The 24,566-nt window shown below is 57.5% G+C and overlaps 1 protein-coding gene across 50 annotated transcripts; it reads right to left on the reverse strand.

Annotated features, from left to right (window-relative positions):
* Window positions 1-918: 918 nt before the first annotated feature.
* On the reverse strand, window positions 919-13,741 carry DENND6B (DENN domain containing 6B). 50 transcript variants are annotated; one of them, XR_011255397.1, is made up of 20 exons: window positions 13,333-13,741; window positions 7,969-8,007; window positions 7,856-7,898; window positions 7,234-7,346; window positions 6,731-6,811; window positions 6,097-6,202; window positions 5,900-5,979; window positions 5,764-5,826; window positions 5,439-5,494; window positions 4,805-4,927; window positions 4,620-4,715; window positions 4,432-4,526; window positions 4,247-4,312; window positions 4,047-4,111; window positions 3,879-3,968; window positions 3,743-3,796; window positions 3,493-3,602; window positions 3,293-3,387; window positions 3,122-3,196; window positions 919-3,040 (listed from the first exon to the last, which is right to left on the reverse strand). XR_011255397.1 is itself a non-coding variant. In XM_069581867.1 (20 exons), exons 1-20 carry the CDS (start codon window positions 13,498-13,500, stop codon window positions 2,918-2,920), a joined length of 1,749 nt encoding a protein of 582 aa, XP_069437968.1. In that variant the 5' UTR covers window positions 13,501-13,741; the 3' UTR covers window positions 919-2,917. The 50 variants fall into 50 exon arrangements, 24 of the variants coding, with proteins under 24 accessions (XP_069437968.1, XP_069437969.1, XP_069437964.1 ...); XM_069581867.1 differs by having other exon boundaries at window positions 3,285-3,387; XR_011255394.1 differs by having other exon boundaries at window positions 4,047-4,312.
* Between the last annotated feature and the right edge of the window lie 10,825 nt (window positions 13,742-24,566).

Here is a 24,566-nt window from a genome sequence, read left to right on the forward strand (position 1 = left end):
CGCTTCCTACATGGCCTCCTGCGCCCCCGACGCCCAGCGACTTCAGTGGGTGGACTCCGCCTGGCGCCTGGGAGGTTTGGCCTGATTCAGGCTCAGCCTCGGAACCCAAATCTGGGCTCTGGAGGAGTGCCCGAAACCCCTGCCCCAACCCTCAGACTGGGGAACAGACTGGGAACAGGCCGGTCACAGCGGTCCTTTGCAGGGCTGGGGCCTGCAGGGCTTTGTCCCCACACCTCCTTGGGGGAAGAGGGGTCCTTGGCTTCCAGCCACCCTCCCCGCTATCTCGAACCCAGGATCCATCGACTGGCCTTCAGTGCTCAGAGGTGGGTGGCCAGACATGGCCCCTCCCTGGGGAGTCCAGTTCCAGTCAAGAGCTTGCCCCACGTTTGGCCACTCCGGCCCCATCCCTCCTGATCCTGATGCCCCTGGCTGCTTCCCACCCAACTTGAGCAGAGGCGGGGAGCCCCCCGCCCCAGGAGGTCAGCTCTCCTGTGTCCTCCCGCTCCCTCATGGACCCTCTCTGATCACAAGCCCTGGTGCGGTGAGCAGCTGCTGGGGACCCAGGGGAGTGTGAGGCCATTTCCCAGCCTAACCCTGACTCCCACACGTGGGCCCCCTCCCTTTCTGGGGGAGCTGCCATCCAGCTTCCCCTTGCCTGCAGACAGCCGGCTTCCTGCACCCTGGGAGGGGCCTGCTCCGTGCTCAAAACCCCCCACTAGGATGAAGCTGTTGGAGAGGGCCCCCCATGACTTCTTTCTGTGACATGCTCCCAACCAGCAAGGCCACACCTTCACCCTTCCAGCCCTGAACCATCCACACCAAGGCCCATCCACGCCCCACCAAGAGAGCCCTCAAGTTACCAGAACCTCATAGGAATGCCAACTTTTCATCCAAAGAGGAAGTTGGAAGACAAGCATGTGTCACAGAAAGACACTTTAATACCAAAGATGTGGGAAGGCCCCCATCCCAGACTAAAAGCGAGGCTTTAAATAGCGTGCAGGAAGCTTGGGGTTGACGACTGTCCTTCCTGCCCCTGGATCAGCCCACTGTCCCACGCCCATCCCCGGCCACCACTCCAGACCCACACACAACCTCCCGAAGAAAGCGGCCTCCCACACTGGCTGACCGCGGAGCCCCCGGGGACCACTGCTTCCTGCCCATCCAGGCCCTGCTGTGCACAGAGCTCTGGTCGGTGGGGCGCCGGCCTCCTTTGACTCTCCTGACCTTTCCTCCCTCCTCACCGTCTGTCCCAGCCAGGGCTGACCTGATCCTTCGAGAGAACCAGGGAGCTTTGATAGGGGGTAGGATGGAGCTGGCAGGACTCCATGCCAGGCTGTGCTGTGCCCAGAGGCTGCCAGTGTTGGAGTCCACCCTGGGCAGTGATGCCCACCCTGCCAGGCGGCCCTCCCCCGCACCCCCCACCAGGGGAACAAGCTGCTGTGAGTGCCCGCAGCGCGGACTCAAGTGGTGCTGGAGGGAGGGCGCCGGCATCCAGGGGCTTCTGGCGGTGCCCGCCGCCGGCACTGCTGGAGGCAGAAGTCTGGGTGGTTGAGGACACCCTGGCACCCCCTTGCCCTGGAAGGATCATGAGCGAGGCTGCCCTCCAGCACAGGCCCGTGACCCTCCGAAAACAGAGGGAGGAGAACGGGCAACATGCTGCAGTGGCGGCGGGGCACCCTGCACCTGGCAGCCCTGTCCCAGATCGGGCAGGCTGCGGGGGGGTCCACGAGGTCCCCCTCTCTCGAAGGCCTCACTCTGCTCTGCCTGCAGCCACACGCCAGGCCACCGGAGGCGGCGCTCAGGGTGGACAAGCCGACACTGGTGGTCCCGAGGCCAGTGCTGCCGCCATCTGGGGGCAACCCCCCCGCTGGGGAGCAGTGGTGGTGCGGCCCGGCCTGGGGGGCTCCAGAGGAGACAGGAGGCCCCCCGCTTGCACCTGTGCTGCCCGCCAAGGCCCTGGGGGCCTCTCAGGTGCAGTCTCCGGGGCCGTTTCGCTGGGACCTCCCGAAGGCCTGCAGCTCTGGGTCCAAGCCTCACTCCGCCCCACCCACCTCCGGCTGAGCAAGCTCCCCTGGGGTGCAGCTGACAGTTCTGGCCGGGCCTGGGTCCAGTGCTCCAAGGTGTCCCACGGGCACGTGGGCCACTTCGGGGGCCTTTCAGTCCTTGCCAAGGAGCCTGGGGCCCTGAAACTCTGGAGGGCTCTAGCTGCAGGGGCCGGATTCAGCTAGAGTCCAAGACCCTCTTCTGCCTGCAGGAGCAGATGGACACACGGGGGGCCACTGGAGTGCCTGTGAGCTGGGGCAGGGGAGGGCAGAGTGGCGGGAGGGGTGTCCAGCGGGGTGTCCCTCGAATGGAACCGAGACAGGGCCCTGGACCCGCCTGGCAGCACCTGGGGCCTGGCAGAAGCCCCACGAGCCACAGGCCAGCACCCCTCTGCGCGAAGCAGCTTCTCCCCTCCCAGGCGAGGACGGAGCCAAGACTCCCCTCCAGGCAAGAAGGGGGGCGGGGCGCCTGTGTGAGGGAGGCGTCTGCCTGGCAGCCACCTCTGTCTTCTGTCCTGAGCGGGGCATCCTGGTGGGTCTAAAGGACGCACCAAAGGCAATGCCTGGGCCTGCACGGTACAGGCAGATGGGCGTCTGGAGGGGGTGGGTGGCCTTGGCCCAGATCAGATCGGTGAGGGCTCACAGCGTGCCACCCCCACCCGCCTAAGACCCTGGGGTAGGCAGGTGGGGCCCAGGGGGAGGTGAGCTCAGCTAGCACACGAGCCGCCAACAGTCAGGGTCCAGGCTACAGCTCTGAATGCCACCTTTACTACTGGACGGCGGTAGTGCCAGGTGGGGGGCATCAGGGAACTTGTGGGGGGGCGGGGGAGGAAAGCAGCTCGGCCAGACTCTGGCCGCGGCCCACGGGCACCGTCCTAGGGAGGGCACAGGACGGCCTGCAGGTCCTTGGGCAGGGAGCCGATGGCCGTGTCGATGTACAGCCGTGCCCGCTTCAGGGTCGCCTCCTTCACAGGCAGCTGGTGGCCCTGTGCCCGAACCTACAGGGACAGCGGGGCTCAGGGGCAGGCAGCCTGCACGGCCGGCTGGCCGAGGATGGGCAGGGCCGCGCAGCGTCTCACCAGCCTCTCCCGAAGTTTTAGGATCAGATCCACGACCTCCACCTCGGACTTGTCCTTCATCCAGAGCTCGATGTTCTGCGCGGACGATGGGCTGTCTGTTTCCAAGGCCCTCAACTCTGGCAGCGGCCTCCCCGCCAAGCCCCCTCCCCCAGCACCCCCTCACCGCCTCACAGATGGCCTCGAGGTGAAGGGCCTCAAGCTTCTGGGCCATCTCCCTGCGCCGCTGCCGATACCACCCGTCAAAATGGGGGGACTTGAAAAACCGCCTGTCAGGGCAGGGGGGCGGCGGCTGTGGGCTCCCGTGGGCTAACAGGTGGGTGCGCGCGCCCACCGGCCGCGGGAGCCCTGGACCCCGCCGATGCGCCGCCCACCTGTAAAGGCCCAGCCAGTCGCCCTTGAGGACACAGGTGAGCTGGGGCCCCGATCGCTCCAGGTTGTGCAGGAAGTCATCCTGGCGGAAGGGGCGGATCTGGGGAGGAGTCTGCAACAGCAGCAAGTGAGCCAGTGCTGGAGGACCAGCCTCACAGGGGCACACCTGGGCCACTTAGGAGTCTCCCCAGGGCACTTCTCAGGCACACCCCTGGCCCTGACCGAGAACCCTCAGCCCCCCTGGGACCACACCTTCCAGGGCACGATGCCCTTCTGCAGCGGCATGAGGCTGGCCATGTAGTGCTCCTGGGGGCGGGAGGGCAGTGAGTCTGGGCCGCAGCCCGCCCCTGTCCCCCATCCCCCGTCCCCCGCCCCGTGCTGGCCTCACCAGAGGGATGATGAAGCTCTGAGTGAGCTCCAAGAGGTGCCGCCTCAGCACCGCCGTCTGCACATCCGACGGCCGCTTCTTCTGCAGGCCCTGGGAGTTGCCAGGGCTGAGCCAAAGTGCCAGGCCTGGGTCCCCCTCCCATGGGGAGCACCCCACCCCCAGCGGTACCTTCAGCAGCCGTCTGAACAAGGCCTTGTCTCGGTGGAGGTGGGCCGTGTATGCGGTGTAGAGGCCTGGGGAGGGCAGAGGGCCACGTGCTCTGCTCTGGGGGTGGGGGCACCCCCTCTGGCTGTGCCAGCCCCACTGCCCGCCCCTGCCCGCCCCCAAGGCCTGTCTCTGGGTCCCGGGAGGAGAAGAGGAACACGGACCTGGCTTCGTGTCCAGGGTCTTCAGCCTCGAGGGCTTTTTCAGTTTGACCTGCTTGGGAAGGTCCCCTACAAGACACACCCCATGGCCGGGCCTCAGGGCCTCAGCTCTGTCTCTGCAAGCTCAGAGCCCACCAGGCCCCACGCACGTCCCCAGGGGCCCTGGGTGGAGGCTGGGACAGCCTCACCTGATGTCTTGGGCTCCCCAACTCGGAGAATGTGGGGCCAGTGCTGAAGTGTTTTGATAAAGAAAGGGTTTGTGACTCCCAGGACCACGTTTGGTCTAGAGAGAGAGAGAGACAGAAAGAGGGAGGGAAGGAGGCAAGGTTGGGGGGGCAGGGGGCGGGGCGGGGGAGGGGCCGAGGACAGCGCTTACGGGGCCTGTGTGCGCGTGGTGAACTCCTTGAACTCGCTGTCATGGATGGTGAAGTAGGGGCGGTAATCGCAGCAGAACTTGAGGGGCTGCAGGCAGCTGCGGAGGTGGGGGCCCTCGGGGCAGTGAGCACGCGGGGCCAGCCCTGGGCCCCGGGCCCCCGCCCACCGCGCGGCCGCCCAGCCCACCTGGTCAGCGCCAGGACCATTTCTGAGGACACGGCGGGCGAGGGCGCCAGGACCAGCAGGGGCTCCCCGAGGAGCATCAGCTCCCACAGCAGCTGCACGTGGGCCAGCACGGGCCGGAAGCACCTGGGGGGGTGGGGGGCCGGCGGGGGTGTTGGCCAGGCGAGGGGCTCCCCAGCTCCGACCACCTGCCGCCACAGGTCCGGGCGGGCCCTGCTCCGAGTGGATGCCGGACTCACACCAGAAGGAAACAGTGGAGTCATGGGAACCTGCTGAGGGCGCATCCAGGCCGCACCTGAGGCCCCCAGGCTGGAGGCCGGCATCCCTGGCTCCCGCTGGATGCGGCGGGTCTCCAAAGGTGGGGTCCCCCGCCAACCCCCCAGGGAGCACGGCCTCCCCCCACGGCACCTCCCAGCACCATCACTGCCGGCCCTGCGCAGCCTGCCCACGGGGCTCGGATCCTCCAGGTGCAGACCCTGGGTACCTAGCTCCTTGTCTGCTCCAGTCTCCCTCTCAGAACTGGCCGGGGGGCCAGCTCCTGACCAGCAGTGCCCCTGGCAGCCCCGCCCAGATGGGCCTGAACCTCTGGGGCCCACTCACCGTCTGTGGGGGCGGGGGGGGGGTGTGCAGGGCTCACCTGAACAGGTCCAGCTCGTGGACACTGGGGAGGACCACTGGGGCTGGCAGCAGGGTCTGCAAGGGGTGAGGAGCCAGGCTGAGGCTGAGGCTGAGGCTGCTGCCCCAGAGCACCAAGCGGCCCGCGCCCCCCTCAGAGGGGTTCTCGGGCTGCATCCCTACCCACAGGTCTCCCCTTGCCCGGCGCCCAGGAGTGGGCAAGGCCACCCCGCCCCCGACTGGGTCATGGGCTTTGTCTGTGCTGTGGCCGGCCCCAGGACCCCAGCAGGGGAGCTGGGAGGCCCCGCCCAGGGCAGCATTGCAGCAGGGGCGGGTGGGGGGCCCACCTCGTGGCCGCTGGGCTCCGGAGGCCCGGGCTCAGGCGTGTCCGCTCTCGATGGGATGTGCACCTGTGGACCGAGGGGCAGCTGCGGCGGGAAGGCCACAGGCACAGGGGCCCCCACGCCGGCTGCCAGCCCCAACCTGGAGGACGACTCCCATGACGGGCAGGCTCAGGGTCCGCCCCGGTGCGGGGGCCGGCCACTGGTCAATCTCGTTGCAGACTGTGGACACAGGCAGCTGGCGTCAGAGGCCGGGCCTGGAGGAAGCTGCCCAGCAGAGCCACCGGGAGCCACAGCCAGGTGGACTCAGTGGCCCCGCCGCACCTGCTGGCCGCTCACCTGCTTCCAGGCAGGGCGCCAGCTTGTCGAAGAACTCGGGGGCCACCAGGCCCAGCAGCGCCTGGAACAGCCGGACGAAGGGCAGGCGGGACAGCAGCACCAGCGACTGCAGGGACCCCGGGGCCGGTGAGACGCCGCCCCAGCCTGTGGGGGGCCCGGCTCTCCAGGGCTGCCGGGGCAGGGCGTCCCACCGGCTTTCTAGGATGGCTGTCTCAGGAACAGCCTGACGAGGGACTAGAAGACCACCACCACAGCAGAGCGAGCTGGAGCCCAGGCCTTTGGGAAAGGCACGTGGCCAAGATTCTGGGAGGGTCTCCCTGGGATTCAAGCGCCTTCTGCTCTGGTTCCTGAGCTCAAGACTGAAGTCATCAAGATGGTGATGAGGCGCCCCACCCACATCCCAGTTCAGGGAGGGGCAGGGAGCCTGGGCCGGACAAGGCTGCGGGCCGGGCAGGGCGAGGCAGGGCCTCCACAGAGCCCACACCCCGGCCTGAGTGGTGGTGGGCTCAGCCCAGCACCAAGTGCCCAGGGCTGCAGAGGAGGGGGTGCTCCTGGAGGCTCCGGACCCCAAGGCCGTCAGTCCCTTCTGATGGCAGCTGCCCCCAGCTCCCAGAGGAGCCACCCCGGGGCTCACCTTCTGGAAGTAGCCCCGCTTCACGGAGCTGTCCTTCACCTGCCTGAAGTACACGTAGCCAAAGTAGTGTGCAGGCTCCCTCTGGAAGGAGGGGTGTCAGCCAGGCCGCGCCCCTGCCCACGCTCCCTGCGGCCCCCGTGGACCCCCGCCCAGGCCGCAGCACGCTCTCCCCAGCCCCCAGCTGGCCTGTGAACCTCGGCTCTGGGAACCTGGGAACCTCTCCAGGGACATCTCCGCAGACCCAGGCAGCGGTTTGGGGCTCGGGAGGCCTGCAGGCCTGCACCGTGAGCCCTGCCCTGGTGCACACAAGCGCTCAGGACCAGCTCCAGGGACACCTGCAGAGCCTCAGAAGGGCTGGCCGGCCCCCGCTTGAGGCTGGGGGGGCCAGGCTCAGTCTGCGGCAGTTGGAGACCCTGCCGGCTGGGGGGTGGGCCAGGCGGCCTGAAGGGGCAGCTCCCGGCCTGATCCTGGCCCGTGGTGGAGGGGAGGGGTTAGCCGCTCACCTGAAGTGACGCAGGGGCCCCACTGTCGCCGTGCTTCTCACCCGCGTGCCCGGGGCGCCTCTGCCCTCCACACTGACGGATACGAAAGCTGAACTGCGTGTCCCCAAGGCAGCCTGGGGAAGAGAAGACCCGTCACGCTGGGTCCAGCTGGAGTCTCTCCTGCCAGCCCCTGGGGGATCAGAGTGGGGAGGCCAGGGCCCCTGCATCTCTCCACAGAGGCCCCTGTGCCGACTCCTGTACCTCGGGGTTTAACCTCAGCACACAGACACGCACACAGACAGCCCCGCAGCGTGGGCACCGAGGAACCCCACTGGGGGGTGGCAGGACCTCCGTGTGGCCTGGCTGAGCCTGCCCGGGACAGAAAACAGGCTGGCCGTACACGCGAGCCCCTGGGAGGGGCTGAGGCCAGGACCCGGTGGCCCCTCTGCTGGGGCGAAGACCAGACCCCGCGGGTCCCTCTGCCCAGACTCCTCTTTCCACAGGAGCCAGGGAGCCTGGTGGCCACGCAGGACTCAGAATATCTCCCCAGAGGAAGCGGGGCCAGGGCTCCAGGCGGTGCGGGCCAGGCCGGTCGCAGAGCGACGCCCAGGGCAGGGCAGGGAGAGGTGGCGGGGTGGCCTACCTGAGTGGGAGTCGGGAAAGGACAGGTAGCAGATGCTGCTTTTCTGAAACACAGGAACCCAGTGAGGGTCTGCTCTCCAGGCGAGGTCTGCTCCCGAGAGGGCTGAGACCCACCTCCTTGTCCGTGAGCTGGAAGTCACTGGGGTACACCAGCTGCGGGGGACACAGACCGCTTGGTGGCACGGGCTGGGCCGCCTCGGTGCTGGGCTGCACCCCCTCCACCCCTTCTGACTCCCTGGTGACCCGGCCCCTCTCTGGGGCTCCACCCCCGCCCCCCCAGCGCCCCAGCCCCTGCAGCACGGGACCATTCCTGTTTCTTGGCCAGCACACCCTGACCGAGCTCAACTCCCTGCCCACATCCTCACCCTCACGGCCACTTGCTCAGACTGGCCTCTCCGTCTCCATGGACCAACCGCCCATCCCCGAGACGCCCCCTCACTTGGAGGGGGGCAGGCCCTGCCGGCCTCCGCGCCTGCCCCGCCCACCCAGAGGGGCTTGGCTGCACCCTTCCCTCCCCGCCTGCTGGCGCAGGTAGCCAGCCTCCTCATCCTGGCTTCACCAGGTGGTGCCTGACGCTGACACCCTTGCCTCTGAGCATCTTCACTCCAACCCCCACTAGTGAGGGGTCCAGGAACTCCCAGCCTGCTCCCGGTTTGGAGCACGACCTATGGGGTACCCAAGCCCCAGAAGTGTCCAGGGAGCACGACCAGCTGGCCAGGCTATATCTGGGAGACGGGCCGCGCTCGAGGGGAGCCAAGCAGGTTGAGGCTCGCCTGTCCGGCCGGCAGCCCTGTGCTCAGGCAGTGGGTCTGAATGGATCTCCTTGCGGGACGCGAGAAATGGCAGGCAGCCCCCAGACTGCTGCTGGACCTTGGGCGTCGCCACTGCCCTAGCCTGTGCTCAGAGCAGCAGGCTGGCTCCAGTGGCTGCCTGCAGTGGGCCAGGAGCCGAGGGGGCCGGTGTGCATGGCCCCTTCTCACTCACTCTGTGCCAAACTCCCAGGCAGAGGAGGACTTGGGTTTTGGCTGAAACTAGGCTTCTTCTGGGCTGTGCCCTGAAGCCCAGATGGTGAGTGCTGGGTCCTGGGACTCCCACTGACACAATCATATAGCTTCTGCCTCTGTTTGCTCTGGGCCTATTGTCTCCTCTGCAGCCACCGAGTGTCCAGAGGCCCGGGACTGTGTCCCAGGCACTTTTGCCTCGGAGCCCCGGCAGGGGGGTAGACCCTGACCAGATACCGTACAGGCATGTCTCGTTTTATTACACTTTGCTTTATTGCGCTTCTGGATGTCATGACTATTTTACAAATTAAGGGTTTAGCAATTCTGCGGGTGCCACTTTCTCACGTCACACTTCTGCGTCATCCACATGACTTCCACGAAATCTCAACACTTTTTCATCACTGTGTTTGTTTCAGTGGCCGTGATCTATGTGTTTGATGTTACTGTTGCAGAAAGATGACTTACTGAAGGCTCAGATGGCAGCATTTTTTAGCAGGAAAGCATTTTGAAATAAAGGAACATACGTTGTTTTTTAGATACAGTGCCATTTCTTGCACTCACGTTATACGAGTCCAGTGTAGGAGAGGTAGTGTTAGTCGCTCAGTCGTGTCTGACTCTGCGACCCCATGGACTGCAGCCCGCCAGGCTCCTCTGTCCGTGGGATTCTCCAGGCAGGGATACTGGAATGGATTGCCATTCCCTTCTCCAGGGGATGTTCCCAACCCAGGGATTGAACCCAGGTCTCCTGCATTGCAGGCGGACTCTTTACTGTCTGAGCCACCAGGGAAGCTGCTGCTGCTGCTGCTGCTGCTAAGTTGCTTCAGTCGTGTCCGACTCTGTGCGACCCCATAGACGGCAGCCCAACAGGCTCTCCCGTCCCTGGGATTCTCCAGGCAAGAACACTGGAGTGGGTTGCCATTTCCTTCTCCAATGCATGAAAGTGAAAAGTGAAAATGAAGTCGCTCAGTCATGTCACCAGGGAAGCTAGTGTAGCCATAACTTTTATATGTGCTGGGAAGCCAGGAAATCTGTGTGACTGGCTTTACTACAATGGCCTGGAACTGAACCCCCAACAACTCAGGGGCCTATATTTACGGAGAGTGTGAAAACATGTCTCTAAAGGACAGTGGAACAGGTGGGTCACGTAGAAATCACGAGATGTCAGCTAAGGCGGCAGCAAGAAGGAGGGGCGGAGAGGAGGGAGGCTGCTGCTGCGGCTGCTGCTTTAGTGAGTGAGTCGCGACCGACTCTGTGACCCCACGGACTGCAGCCCGCCAGGCTCCTCTGTCCATGGGATTTCCCGGGCAGGGACACTGGAGTGGGCTGCCATTTCCTTCTTCAGGGGCTCTTTCCAACCCAGGGATTGAACCTGCGTCTCCTGCTTGGCAGGCAGATTCTTTACCACTGAACCTCCTGGGAAGCGGTAGGAGGGGAGTTGGCCAAACACTGTTTGTGGGGCGGGCCCACAGAGGTGCCTGGGGACAGCACCCAGAGAGGCAGGGGCCGAAGGGCCACGCGGGCCAGGCCCCTGCATGCCTGTTGAGAAGGGCAGAGGAAAGGCAGGTGCCTGCCGGCCGGGGCAGGATACACCAGGCTCTCAGGGCTGGGGTCAGGGGTCTGAGTCTGGTCTGCAGGCACAGGAGTCTCGCAGTGTCTGAGCAGGCTTGCAGCCCTGCCCAGGGCTCCGCGTTCAGAGTTTAGGAGCTGGGAGCAGAGGCCAGAGGGGAGGCCACGCTTGAGCGAGGGGACAAACAGGGCAGACCCACAGTGATGGGCAGAGAGTATGGAGCCTGCCGCATGGTGAGCCACGTCCCCTGGAGCCACGGGGCCTCGTCCTTTCCACCCGAGCCTCAGGGCTCAGGGGCGGTGCTGCCGTAACCCAGGCCTCCTGAGGAAGACAAACATGGGAGCTTCGCCTTGCTGGAGGGGTACCTCTCGGAAAACGCTTCTGCACGAGCGGCGTGGGTGCCCCAGGCTCCCCTAGCCGAGGCTGCCTTTCCCAACCTCTCCTTCCCACCGAGGCTGTGACGCAGGGCGTCAGGGGCCCTGACTGAAGCTGACGTGGGGGTCTTCAAGACGCGGGGGTCTCTCTAGCTGCCTTCCATTTGGCCAGACATTAAAAGGGATGTAAAAGTATCAAATCATGCCATTCTCCTCACTAAACTTGTTTCTGCAAATATGGTTGCTTCAGTGGGAATATTAATAGCTATATTGATATAAATGGTATCTCTTGGTCTAAAATGGATTAATATGCATTTTTAATTTTTAAGTTTTAACTTTTAGTGTAGAGAATGTTGACCGATGCGACCCACATAAAAAGCCCCTCGAGCCCTCGGCAGTTTCGGAGACTGAAAGAGCCGTGAGACTGTGCGGTGTGGGAGCTGTGGCCAGCCAGGGGACGCGGACGCCCGGCGGAGCCAGGACCCCCCGAGCCGTCGCCCGTGGATCACTGCACGGGCTTCGTGGCTGGCAGGGCTGCAGAGAGGAGCGCTGCCAAGGCCCGAGGCAGCAGAGCTGGCCCCCTGCCCGCCCTCCCCGCATGTCTGACCCCTGCCTGCCTGCAGGCTCCAGAGCACCCACGAGCGAGGGACACGACACACATGCTGCCTGCGCGGGGTGGGGCCTGAGCCACTGACGCTGTGTCTCTAGCACAGGACGTGAACTCCCGGTGGGCAGGCCCCAGGATCGCACCCAGCTCTGGGTCCTCATGTCCAGCAGCAGGATCGCGGTGCCTGGCTGGTGGCAGTCGACTGATACTGGATTTATTGAGTGACTGAATGGCTGGCTCCTTGCCTTTGCTTTTGCTGGCTTCTGGGGGGAGGGGTTACTTGAAACAGCCCCCCTCCCAGGTCTGGATGCCTCCTTCTCATCCTCCAAGATCTGGCCAAGCGCCGCTCCTTCCTCTGAGCTGCGTCTGCCCATGGAAGTCTCCGCGACCCACGAGCGCCCGGAGGGCGGTTCCCGGGTCTTCCATCCTGCCCCAGCGCCGAGCACAGTGCCAGAGCCTCTGTGGTGCTCAGCCAGGCCAAGCCCACAATAAACAGTAAGTGCAGAGCAGGTGCTCCGTGAGTGACTGTGGATTCAGCTGAAATGACCCCCGATCCTCCCCACAATCTCCAGGGCAGAGAAGAAAGACAAGACGCAAACCGGTGAGCACCAGGGGGCTGCCCTACCCGATCCCTGCACAGACGCGCCGGCCCCCCAACACCCCAAGAGTTATACAGCCCCAGCAAAGCTCGGAAGCCCAGCACATGGAGCCTTTAACTGTTCTTGCTCGAATGGTTAAGTTCTAGAAAATCATACATGAGAATGCCTTAGGGAAACAGTAGACCCCCTTCCCTTGTGTTTTCATCGGGAACAATTTGGGCACCAGCAGGAAAATGGACTCTGTGATACTGGGCAGATCACCTGACCTCTCTGGTCTCAGGTTCCTGCATCAAGTTAGCCTGGTGCACCATCAGGGCACAGGTGTGGTGAATGGGGTCTCCACAGCGAGCCGGGTAGGACTTGAGCTTCCCACAGCCTCGTGGAGTTCAGCAAGGCCTTGGAAAACAGCCCTTCACCCTGACGCTGGCTTTCCCATGACGGCTGACCAGGCTCACCTCAGCCAGCTGCAGTCACGGGATGCACCACCTCCTGGGTTCTCAGAAAGCTGCCTCAGACAGCGTGCGGGAGCCTCCCTCCTAAGCCTCCCCTGCCCTGGTCAGCTCCACGGTCTGCGTCTGGCCTTCAGGGCACAGAGAAGACCATCCCGCCAGGCCTGCTCCACTACAGAAGGCCTTCCTCCCTGCGTCTGACACTTTGTGGTCGACATCCATGTGGGTGGGGGTGGGAAAGAGTCTCAAAGGCAGGGCGAATCCCCTAGGCTGGGTGGGCTGGGTGCAGTCAGTGCACAGAAAGATGACTCCCGGGGCTGGATGTGACCCACCAGGGGTCCAGATCAGGTTCTAAGTGAACAAGGAGGAGCCCAAAGGCTTAAGCAAGAGACCACAGATACTGGACTTGAGATTGACGGATCTGGAGCGGCGCCGCAGGTGGAGCTGTCGGCCTCGCATCCTCCCGGGATGTGCCGTGGAGGGAGGGGAGGAGTCAAGGGTGACCTCTGGGATTCTGGCTGGAGTAACTGAGGGGAGAAGGTGTCATAGCGTGGGAAAGGCGGGGGACTGGGTGGGGGGGGGGGAGACAGGCTTTTCCTGGGGAGGAATCAAGTGTGCCACTTGGGGGATCAGAAGTGCAGGGCTCCCCTCTCCTCCATCCCGATGGGAGGTCTTGGCAACTTCACATTTTCCCCTCTGCTTGGGGGGAGTGTTTCAGGAGGGGACCAGTGCAGGGTTCCAGAGGGGGAAGAACCGGAGGGTCTCTCACGGGGAGTGGGATTCCCAGGCCCCTCGGCAACGCCTGAGCTGCATCCGCCTCCAGCGACAGCGCAGGACCCGCCCTCCGCGGCCGCCCCGGCCCCGGCCCGCGGCCCCCTCACCTCCAGCGCCTGGCCCAGCTCCAGGTCGAAGGTGACCACGCACACGCACTCCAGCCAGGCCGAGAAGCGTGCCCAGGGCGTCCCCGGGGCCCGCATCCCGGACGACGGCGCGCCGAGGCGGCCGCGAGCCGGCTTCGGCCCGGCGCCGGCCCCGGCCCCCAGGTCCATAGCCTCGGCTACCCGCACCGCCCAGCGTTGCCCGGGAAACGGCCCGAGGCGTTGCCCAGGGACCCGACCAGCGGCAGCAGCCCGGGCGCGTCCGCACCGCGCGGCCGAGCAGTCGAGCGGCCATCGCGGGCCAGAACGGCCCAGGCGCGATCTCGCACACCCCTGGCGGTGGAGAAGCGCCGTGCGGCGGAGAGGCTCCAAGACGACCAGCGAGACGCGCCCGCGCGGGCCAGAGCGGCCCGAGGCTGGAGGAGGGACTTCCGGTGGGAGGAGCGATCGGGGAAGCTGAGCCAGGGAGGGGGCGCGGCCCCGGGCGGCGCGGAGTGTCCCCGCCTGGTTGAGCCTGGCGAGCGCCCTTCCCGGCCGGGTTTCGTCGTTACCGACCTCCCACTGTACCGGCTGTCCTGATCTCCCTTGAGCTTTGTCCCCATGGCCGCCTCCTGGTGTGCGGATTTGCAGAGGGTCCGTGTGTGACCTCTGGGGCACTTTTGCTTTCTTTAGCCGGGATAGCCGGTGCTGGAGACCCCCGCAAGTGCCCTCCTCGCCTCTTGGGCCCACCGCTCTTCCAGATGTTCCTGGGCCCCTGTTGGACAAGACCCGTCTGTCCAAACCGAACTCTGTGTATAACGCATAACTCCAGCCGGCAGTGCCGTTTTATTTTCGGCTGCGGTGGGGAAGTGTGGCTGGGGGCAGATGGCAAGCCCCCTCTTCCTCTACGGCATCACCATCCCTTGCCCCTCAAAATGTGGGCCCAGAGTCTCATCCCTCCACCCCCATCACACGCAGGATCATGGAAGGGCGAGGTTGGAGCTGAGACAATAATTTAACTGACACGCTATATATTTTATTTTTTTTTTTTTTAAGGAAAGCTCCGCACTTAGCCTAGGATAGACTAGGTCAGAGTAACAACTCCCAAGTCTTCAGTAGATTTTTCACTGTTCATAGACCGATGGGAGAGTCAGGTGGCTCTTCTTGACTTACCTCTGGAACACAGGACCTCTTACGGCACTGCCAGTGGAGAAGAGATTAGTGGAGACCTGCTAGCTATTAATTGCCTTGGCCTACAAGTGATCAGGAAGATCCCCTGGAGAAGGAAAGGATAACTCACTCCAGCATTCTTGCCTGGGAAATTCTGTGGATAGAGGATCCATGGCAGGCTTGAGTCCATGGGGTTGCAAAAGATTTGGACACAGCTTAGAGACTAGACAACAACAACAACAAGTGATATAACACCTCTGCCTAGAGTCCATGGGCCAAAATGAGTCCAAAAAGGAAATGTGATTAGGGAATCAGAAACGTAGTTGCCACACTTCTGGCTTTGAAGATGGAGGAAGGGACCATGAACCAAGGAATGCAGGCAGCCTCCAGAAGCTAGAACCAGGCGAGGGAATGATTCTCCCCTCAAGCCTCCAGAAGGAATGTAGCTTTGCTGACACCTTGATTTAAGCCCCATAAGATGCAACTCAGACTTCTGGCTTCCAGAACTGTATGTGTGCATTGTTTAAGCCACTAAATTTGTCTTAATTTGTTGCAACAGCCCTATAGCTTCCCAGCTGGTGCTAGTGGTAAACAAAAAAACCCGATTGCCCACGCAGGAGACATAAGAGACTTGGGTTGATCCCTGGATCGGGAAGATCCCCTGGAGAAGGGCATGGCAACCCACCCCTGTATTCTTGCCTGGAGAATCCTATGGACAGAGGAACGTGGCGGGCGACAATCCATAGAGTCACAAAGCGTCAGACAGGACTGAAGCGACTTACCGGGCATGGAGGAAACTACTACATATAATATGCAGCCTTTCTGTTTGGTTTCTTGCACTTCAGTTCAGTTCAGTCACTCAGTCGTGTCCAACTCTTTGCTACCCCATGGACTGCAGCACGCCAGGCCTCCCTATCCATTACCAACTCCTGGAGTTTACCCAAACTCATGTCCATTGAGTCGGTGATGCCATCCAACCATCTCATCCTCTGTTGTCCCCTTCTCCTCCTGCCCTCAATCTTTCCCAGGACCAGGGTCTTTTCAAACGAGTCAGCTCTTCACATCAGGTGGCCAAAGTATTGGAGTTTCAGCTTCAATATCAGTCCTTCCAATGAACAGTTAGAACTGGACACGGAACAACAGACTGGTTCCAAATAGGAAAAGGAGTACGTCAAGGCTGTATATTGCCACCCTGCTTGTTTAACTTATATGTAGAATACATCATGAGAAACGCTGGACTGGAAGAAACACAAGCTGGAATAAAGATTGCCGGGAGAAATATCAATAACCTGAGATATGCAGATGACACCACCCTTATGGCAGAAAGTGAAGAGGAGCTAAAAAGCCTCTTGATGAAAGTGAAAGAGGAGAGTGAAAAAGTTGGCTTAAAGCTCAACATTCAGAAAACGAAGATCATGGCATCCGGTCCCATCATTTCATGGGAAATAGATGGGGAAACAGTAGAAACAGTGTCAGGCTTTATTTTGGGGGGCTCCAAAATCACTGCAGATGGTGACTGCAGCCATGAAATTAAAAGACGCTTACTCCTTGGAAGAAAAGTTATGAGCAACCTAGATAGTATATTCAAAAGCAGAGACATTACTTTGCCGACTCAGGTCCGTCTAGTCAAGGCTATGGTTTTTCCTGTGGTCATGTATGGATGTGAGAGTTGGACTGTGAAGAAGGCTGAGCACCGAAGAATTGATGCGTTTGAACTGTGGTGTTGGAGAAGACTCTTGAGGGTCCCTTGGACTGCAAGGAGATCCAACCAGTCCATTCTGAAGGAGATCAGCCCTGGGTGTTCTTTGGAAGGAATGATGCTAAAGCTGAAGCTCCAGTACTTTGGACACCTCATGCGAAGAGTTGACTCATTGGAAAAGACTCTGATGCTGGGAGAGATTGGGGGCAGGAGGAGAAGGGGACGACCGAGGATGAGATGGCTGGATGGCATCACTGACTCGATGGACATGAGTCTGAGTGAACTCTGGGAGTTGTTGATGGACAGGGAGGCCTGGCGTGCTGCGATTCATGGGGTCACGGAGAGTCGGACACGACTGAATGACTGAACTGAACTGAACTGAACTGAATGAACACCCAGGCTGATCTCCCTTAGGATGGACTGGTTGGATCTCCTGGCAGTCCAAGGGACTCTCAAGAGTCTTCTCCAACACCACAGTTCAAAAGCATCAATTCTTCAACCCTCAGCTTTCTTTATAGTCCAACTCTCACATCCATACCTGACCACTGGAAAAACCATAGCCTTGAATAGATGGACCTTTGTTGGCAATGTCTCTGCTTTTTAATATGCTGTCTAGGTTGGTCCTAACTTAGCATAGTATTTCTGAAGTTCATTCATGTCATTGTGAATATCATATCAGTAATTTGTTCCCTTATATGACTATTAGTTCATTGTCTGGATACATGACATTTTCATAATCCACTCTCAGTGGAGTTATTTAAAGAGATTTCAGTTGAAGTTGGAGCCAGGCTAGCCAGAATGCTCTGGTTGGGAGCGTTCCCATGCTCATGGTTCACCATCAGTTACAAGAAACAGGAAGACAGGTGTCTCTACTTTTTCTCTAACCGGAAGCAGAAAACTTCCCTCCCCCCAAGGACATCCAAGCCAATCAAAGACTGTCACAGCCCAACCTTTGGGAAGCCTCCAAGCTCCTCCAGTGGACTCCAGTTATCACATTATCACAGCTCCTCCTTCTCCCCCTTTTCTGGGCTGTATGTTCAGTTTATAAGAAACTGTCAAACTATTTTCCAAAGAGGCTTTACCATTTGATGTTACCCCTAGCAATGTATGAAGGCTCCAGTTTTTCCACATCCTTGCCAGCATTTGATGTTGTCAGCCTTTTTATTACTTTTTTTTAATATAAATTCTTTTCCATTGTTTTTTGGCTGTCCTGGGTGTTCGTTGCTGTGCACAGACTTTCTCTCTCGTTGAGGCAAGTGGGGGCAGCTCTGCTGCTGCGGAGCGCAGCAAGATTCTCAACCCCTGGACCACCCGGAAGAGTAGCCCCTGCTCTCCGGAACCGAAGAAAGCCGACGTGCAGCAATGACTGGACAGTCATAAGTAGGTACGTAGATAGACAGAGATGGGGACTGCAGTGATAAACCTATATGCATTGCTGGCAGCGACCAGAAGTTAGCAGAGGTGTGAAGTGGTTTGTCCCTCAAAGCCTCCGGAAGGAGCCAAGCCTGCTGACACCTTGATTTTAGACTCCTGGCCTCCTACACTGTGAGAGAACGGATTTCTGTTGTTCAGCTCTCCAGGTTTGTATCTGTTATAGTAGCCTTAGCAAACAAATATAAGCTCCTGCTAAAACCATGGGTGCTGAGTTTCTAATGAACTTCCCTGGTTGGCAACGCGTCACACCCTTTGTCATGAATCCCTGGGACAATTAAGCTTCTCCAGTCTAAGTCCAGGAGGACCCGGGAAGCTGGCACATGGTCTTGCCCAGGCTTGGCCTCATGAACCCTTTGCCTCTGTTGATTTTACCTTGTACCCTTTCCCTGTGAACATCATGGCTAGTCTGATGACTCCAATCTCTCCGCCACGTCTGGCTCTGGACCGTGCTTCGTCCCTTCAGCTTGTGTCTTTCACTGTCTGATTGTGTGATTTGCCTTGTCATTATTTTGTGGCAGCCAGACACGGTGTCCTGGGTGAAAGGGTCCGCTCACAACAAGCGTTAGCAATGTCAGGGGCGGGGAGGGGAGGGGAAGCCCTCTTCCCTGGGGCCAGAGCCCAGGCCTCCATCCATCTTGGGATGAGCCCCCAGTCTCTTCCTGAGCCTGTGCCTCTGCATGGGAACTTCACAAGTGTTTCTCCATTTTATATCTCCCCTTGGTTGGGCCAGGATGCCCAGGGGAGGCTGGAGCTGCACATTTCCCTTTCTGAGGTCAGTTAGGCTCTGATAACACCCCAGCAGGTCAGGCTCTGGCTAACAAGATTTCCTTGAAGGCAGCCTTGTTAGGAAACACAGAGTGCTCAGGATGTTTGGAATGGTTCCTTCCTTCCCCCGGCAGAAAGCTTGAGGGGACTTTGCTGCAATGTTTACTTGGGGACCTGGTCATGCTCCAGGGGTAAATCTCACAGTACTGTATGGACTCCCTTAGGACTGAGTCCCCGTGGTGTTTTTAACTCTCAGACCTGCTATGGTGAGCCTCCAGAAATTCATTAATTACAGTTCAGTCTCACCTCCCCACACAGAATTTCAAGTCAGTTTCTCTCATGAATGTTTGCAGACTGTGACGACTTGTATTCACCTGCCCGTCTCTCCTACCTTGGGAAGAGTGGATTGCTGTGTCCTCCCTTCTCTTACAGACCCAAGAAGAGTTGCTAATTTTTTAGTTTGTTTAGCCCCTTACTTCTCAGCAGAGATTGGTGACTTCCCAGCTGCTTGCATGCAGAATCCTACAGTGCAGAACTGAGGTGGCAAGTGCAGACATCCTTGGCTCATTTCCAGTTTTTAAAAAGCATAACACCTTTCACCATTAAGTTTGGTGCTAGCTATAGGTTTTTCCCTTTAATGAAGTTGATGAATTTCCCGTCTGGTCCTCGTCTGTTGAGAGTCTTTATCACGAATGTGTGTTAAATTTAGTAAAATGCCTCTTCTGCAGCTATTGTGACAATCTTGTGGGTTTTATTCTCTTTTCTATTAATATAGTGTGTTACATTAATTGAATTTTAGATGCTAAACCAACTTTGCATTCTTGGGATAAACCCCGCTGATCTTGGTAGATAAGTCTTTTTATAAGTTGTTGAGTTTGGTTCTTCATTCCTGGTTTGTTTGGTGTTTTTTTCCTGTCTTAATTTTTTTTTTCCTTCACTCCTATTGATTTGAGAGAACAGCTTGAAGAACTTTCTTTTTCTTTTCATTTTCTTTCAGTTTGATGAACTTTCTTTAGTGTTTCTGATAAGACAAATCTCTTCCCAATAAATGTCCTGTTTTGTTTACTGGGACTATCTTTATCTCATTTTCATTTTTCTCTCCAGCCTTCATTTCTGAAGGATGGTATTGCTGAGTATAAAGTTTATTCATTGGCAGGTTTTGTCTTTCCTTTGACACTTTTCTTGTTTGTTTCGTTTTTCTTTCGACACTTTGCACGCGTCATTTCACTGCCTGTGGCCTCCATCGTCTCTTGTGAGAAGTCAGCTATTTAACTGTGTCATCCTTGCCGTGGGTGTGATGGGGGTCATTTTCCTCTTGCGGTTTTCATGGATTTCTTTGTCTTTGACATCCAGGCATTTGGCTATGGTGTATACAGGTGTGGGTGTCTCTGTGTTGGTCCTGTTTGGTTTTAGTTTTCTCATCTGGGGAGTCCCAGGTGTCTCAGTGGTAAAGAATCTGCCTGTCAATGCAGGAGACTCAGGTTTGATACCTGGGTCGGGAATATTCCCCTGGAGGAGGAAAGGGCAACCCACTGCAGTATTCTTGCTGGGATAACCCCATGGACAGAGGAGTCTGGCGGGCTGCAGTCCACGGGGTTGCAGAGAGTCAGACAGGACTGAGCAACTGAGCACGCGGGCATCAGTTTCCCGCTACTCCAGTCTGTGAGCTGCCGCTCCGCTGGGCTCTTGCGGAGAGCAGGACAGGCCGTGGTTCTTCCTGCTCTGACCGTGCTCCAGGGGCACGTTTATTTCATATCAGGGTTTCACTTTTTCTAATTGATTGGTGAATAATTTTGCTTTTGGTATTTATAGTGATAAGAGTTGATTTTATTTGGTCCTCCTGTCCAGAAATTCTGGCTTCAGCCTGGCTTTGTACTAGCTGTTCTGTGTACACTATGAGAAGAGAGTTCTATGGAAAAGCCGTAACTATCAACTACATCTTGTGACCAGTTTCAGAAACAAGGACTGTAGTAGCTTAGCATGTTTTCTCTTTGCATATATAATATATAAACTAACTGTTGCATTTTCTCTGTTTTCCATTTTTAAGAAATACACGGTGTTGGAATGGACATACACACAGTAGTGATACCGCATATAAAGCAGATAACGAGCGAGAACCTGCTGTGCAGCACAGGGGACTTCGCTCACTGCTCTGCGGTGCCCGAGACGGGAAGGAAATCTAGAAAGAGTGGCTGGGTGTGCACGTGCCGCGGATTCCCTTTGCTGCGCAGCAGAAACCAACACAACGCTGCAGATCAACTCTGCTTCAATGAGAAATGTTACATGAGTTGGAATAGTACATACGTATTTTGCAAAAGGCAAAATGGCTGTCTGGGGAGGCCTTACAAATAGCTGAGAACAGAAGAAAAGCGAAAGGCAAAGGAGAAAAGGAAAGATACAGCCATCTGAATGCAGAGTTCCAAAGAATAGCAAGGAGAGACACGAAAGCCTTCCTAGGTGATCAATGCAAAGAAATAAGGAAAACAATAGCATGGAAAAGACTAGAGATCTCTTCAAGAAAATTAGAGATACTAAGGGAATATTTCATGCAAAGAAGGGCACAATAAGGGACAGAGATGGTATGGACCTAACAAAAGCAGAAGTTATTAAAAAGAGGTGGTAAAACTACACAGAAGAACTACACAAAAAAAATGTTAATGACCTAGATAACCATGATGCTGTGATCACTCACCTAGAGCCAGACATCCTGGAGTGCAAAGTCAGGTGGGCCTTAGGAAGCATCACTGTGAACAAAGCTAGTGGAGGTGATGGAATTCCAGCTGAGCTATTTCAAATCCTGAAAAATGATGCTGTTAAAGTGCTTCACTCAATATGCCAGCAGATTTGGAAAACTCAGCAGTGGCTGCAGGACTGGAGAAGGTCAGTTTTCATTCCAATCCCAAAGAAAGGCAATGCCAAAGAATGTTCAAGCTATGGTACAATTGCACTCATCTCACACACTAGCAAAGTAATGCTCAAAATTATTCAAGTTAGGCTTCAATGGTATGTGAACCAAGAACTTCCAGATGATCAAGCTGGATTTAGAAAAGGCAGAGGAACCAGAGATCAAATTGCCAATATCCGTTTGATTGTAGAAAAAGCAAGAGAATGCCAGAAAAACATCTGATTCATTGACTATGCTAAAGCCTTTACTGTGTGTATCACAACAATCTGTGGAAAATTCTTTAAGAGATGGGTATACCAGACCACCTTGCCTGCCTCCTGAGAAATCTGTATTCAGGGCAAGAAGCAACAGTTAGAACCAGACATGGAACAACAGTTCAGTTCAGTTCAGTCGCTCAGTTGTGTCTGACTCTTTGCGACCCGATGAACCGCAGCACGCCAGGCCTCCCTGTCCATCACCAACTCCCGGAGTTCACTCAGACTCAGGTCCGTCGAGTCGGTGATGCCATCCAGCCATCTCATCCTCAGTCGTCCCCTTCTCCTCCTGCCCTCAATCCCTCCCAGCATCAGGGTATTTTCCAATGAATCAAATCTTTACATGAGGTGGCCAAAGTATTATGCACAACGCATCATGTGAAATGCCGGGCTGGATGAAGCACAGGCTGGAATGAAGATTCCTGAGAGAAATATCAATAATCTCGGATATGTAGATGACACCACCCTTATGGCAGAAAGTGAAGAACTAAAGAGCCTCTTGATGAAAGTGAAAGAGGAGAGTGAAAAAGTTGGCCTAAAGCTCAACATTCAGAAAACGAAGATCATGGCATCTGGTCCCATCAGTTCATGGGAAATAGATGGGGAAACAACTGAAACAGTGACAGACTTTATTTCTTGGGGCTCCAAAATCACTGCAGATGGTGACTGCAGCCATGAAATTAAAAGATGCTGCTTGGAAGAAAAGCTATGACCAGCCTAGACAGCATATTAAAAAGCAGAGACGTTACTTTGCCAAGAAAGGTCCGTCTAGTCAAAGCCATGGTTTTCCCGGTAGTCATGTATGGATGTGAGAGGTGGACCATAAAGAAGGCTGAGCGCTGAAGAATTGATGATTTTGAATTATGGTGTTGGAGAAGACTCTTGAGAGTCCCTTGCATTGCAAGATCAAACCAGTGAATTCTAAAGGAAATTAGTCCTGAATATTCATTGGAAGGACTGATGCTGAAGGTGAAGCTCCAATACTTTGGCCACCTGATGTGAAGAACTGACTCATTAGAAAAGACCCTGATGCTGGGAGGGATTGGGGGCAGGAGGAGAAGGGGACGACAGAGGATGAGATGGCTGGATGGCATCACCGACTCGACGGACCTGAGTCTGAGTGAACTCCGGGAGTTGGTGATGGACAGGGAGGCCTGGTGTGCTGCTGTACATGGGGTCACAAAGAGTTGGACACGGCTGAGAGAGTGAGCTAAACTGAATACATACACTGAATAATAAATTTAGTTAAAAAATACACAAGTTGTCAAAAGTTAAGATTGCTGTTTAGTTCGGAGAGCATAAGAGAGTACTCGGTGGGGCAGTGACCATCTGAGGAGGGATGAGTGGACACTCGGTGGGGGTGCGGTGACTGCTGGGACTGCACAGACGCTCTCCCTCAGGGGACAGTGAGGCTTCTTCGCTTACAGTAAGAGTGGATGCACCTCGCCAGGTGAAAATAGAGCCTTGTTTCTTGCTGAGAGGAGGTTCAGGTGTGTTTGAGACTGACTTTCCAGAAGGTTAGACTTGTTCGCCTTCCACTTACTGCCTCAATCCAGACCCAGCCTTCTCCGCTGCTCTGTAATGATGGAGCTGGGTGCTGGGAGCACTGAGCAGGGCATGTTCTGTCCTTTCTTGAATATAGCATTCTTTATAATTAATCTCACTACCAGTAGTGTTTATATCGAACTTTCTCTGAAGTCACTGTGTGGTCTCTGTCTCCTTATTGAACCCTGGCTACTGATGCAAGGAGGAAAAACCAAGCCGAGAAAGGGGGTGTGAGTGCGCCCGTGTGCGTGCCTGTGTGCCCACGTGCATGTGTGTATGGAGGCTTGAGAGTTTAAGTAGGGAGGCCAGGGAAGTCCTCAGAGAGAAGGAGACGATGGAATAAGATGTAGGAGGTCAGTTAGCATGAGGACAGTTGGAGGGCGTGACAGGTTGCACAGACAATGGCCTGTGGCAGGAGGGTGTCATGGTTTGGCGCTAAATGAACAAGGGGCAGAGCACAAATGAGACCCGACTGGGTAGGACCTGTGGGTGGCAGCAAGGACTGGCTTTCATGCTGTGTGAGACGGGAGCCCCTGGGAGAGGGATGCAGTTGAACTTGCTTCCACTAGGTGCTATGCTGACTATGACAAGCTGGCCTCCCCCAAGTATGGCAGGGTAGCAGCTGGGAGCCCGCTGGGAGGTTGCTGCTGTGAATTTGGTGGCAGAGACTGTTCTAAGTCTAGGACTTCGGGGAGAGGGGCTCCAGTTAGAAGTGGAGGGACTGGAACTCAGGGTGGGTGGGAGAGGAGAGGGGTCCTAGCTGACCGCAGAAGAGCATCATGATCAGGGTGAGGGTTGCCGGCTCTCACAGGAGGACAACCAGCCCGAGCATCGCACGCGCCGGCCCCTATTCTGAAACTGCCTAGTGCACCTCCAGCCTCCGAGGTGGGGGCGGGGGCGGTCTTCGCTTGCAGGGCTTATCATCTATTCTCGGTTGTAAGATTGACGCTTTCAACCCCCATTTCCTGAACGATCACCCTACAGAGCTTGCCAGAGGTCCACCCTGCGGTCTGCCTGGGAAAGATGTTCTGGAGGAGCTGTCTAGGCAAATGTGGGACCCCGGGGAAGCGGCGCTTGACGCCAGCGGAGCGGCCCTGGAGCAAACCTTCTCTGGCAACCTCTCCAGCACCCTCTGCTGACAAGGCTCGGCATAGCTCAGGGATCAGATTCATTTTGAAGTGAAAAGAAACGCTCCTTCGAAGGAAAGCTATGACAAACCTAGACAACATACTAAAAAACAGAGAAATCACTTTACTGACAAAGGTCTGTCTAGTCAAAGCTATGGTTTTTCCAGTAGTCATGTATGAGTGCGAGAGTTGGACTATAAAGAAGGCTGAGGGCCAAAGAATTGATGCTTTTGAACTCTGGTGTTGGAGAAGACTCTTGAGAGTCCTTGGGACTGCCAGGAGATCCAACCAGTCCATCCTAAAGGAGATCAGTCCTGGGTGTTCATTGGAAGGACTGATGTTGAGGCTGAAACTCCAAT

This window comes from Ovis canadensis, chromosome 3, assembly GCF_042477335.2.
Source record: "Ovis canadensis isolate MfBH-ARS-UI-01 breed Bighorn chromosome 3, ARS-UI_OviCan_v2, whole genome shotgun sequence".
NCBI classification, from domain to species: Eukaryota; Metazoa; Chordata; class Mammalia; order Artiodactyla; family Bovidae; genus Ovis; species Ovis canadensis.

Bases quoted from the DNA above. Each gene is read 5' to 3' on its own strand.
- DENND6B (XM_069581841.1), bottom strand. From the start codon at position 13,500: ATGGACCTGGGGGCCGGGGCCGGCGCCGGGCCGAAGCCGGCTCGCGGC. The intron at 5,827-5,899 runs GTTGGGGCTGGC...CTCGGTCCACAG, and splicing joins TCATGGGAGTCGTCCTCCAG to GTGCACATCCCATCGAGAGC. The intron at 3,041-3,121 runs GTGAGACGCTGC...CTGTCCCTGTAG, and splicing joins TAAAACTTCGGGAGAGGCTG to GTTCGGGCACAGGGCCACCA.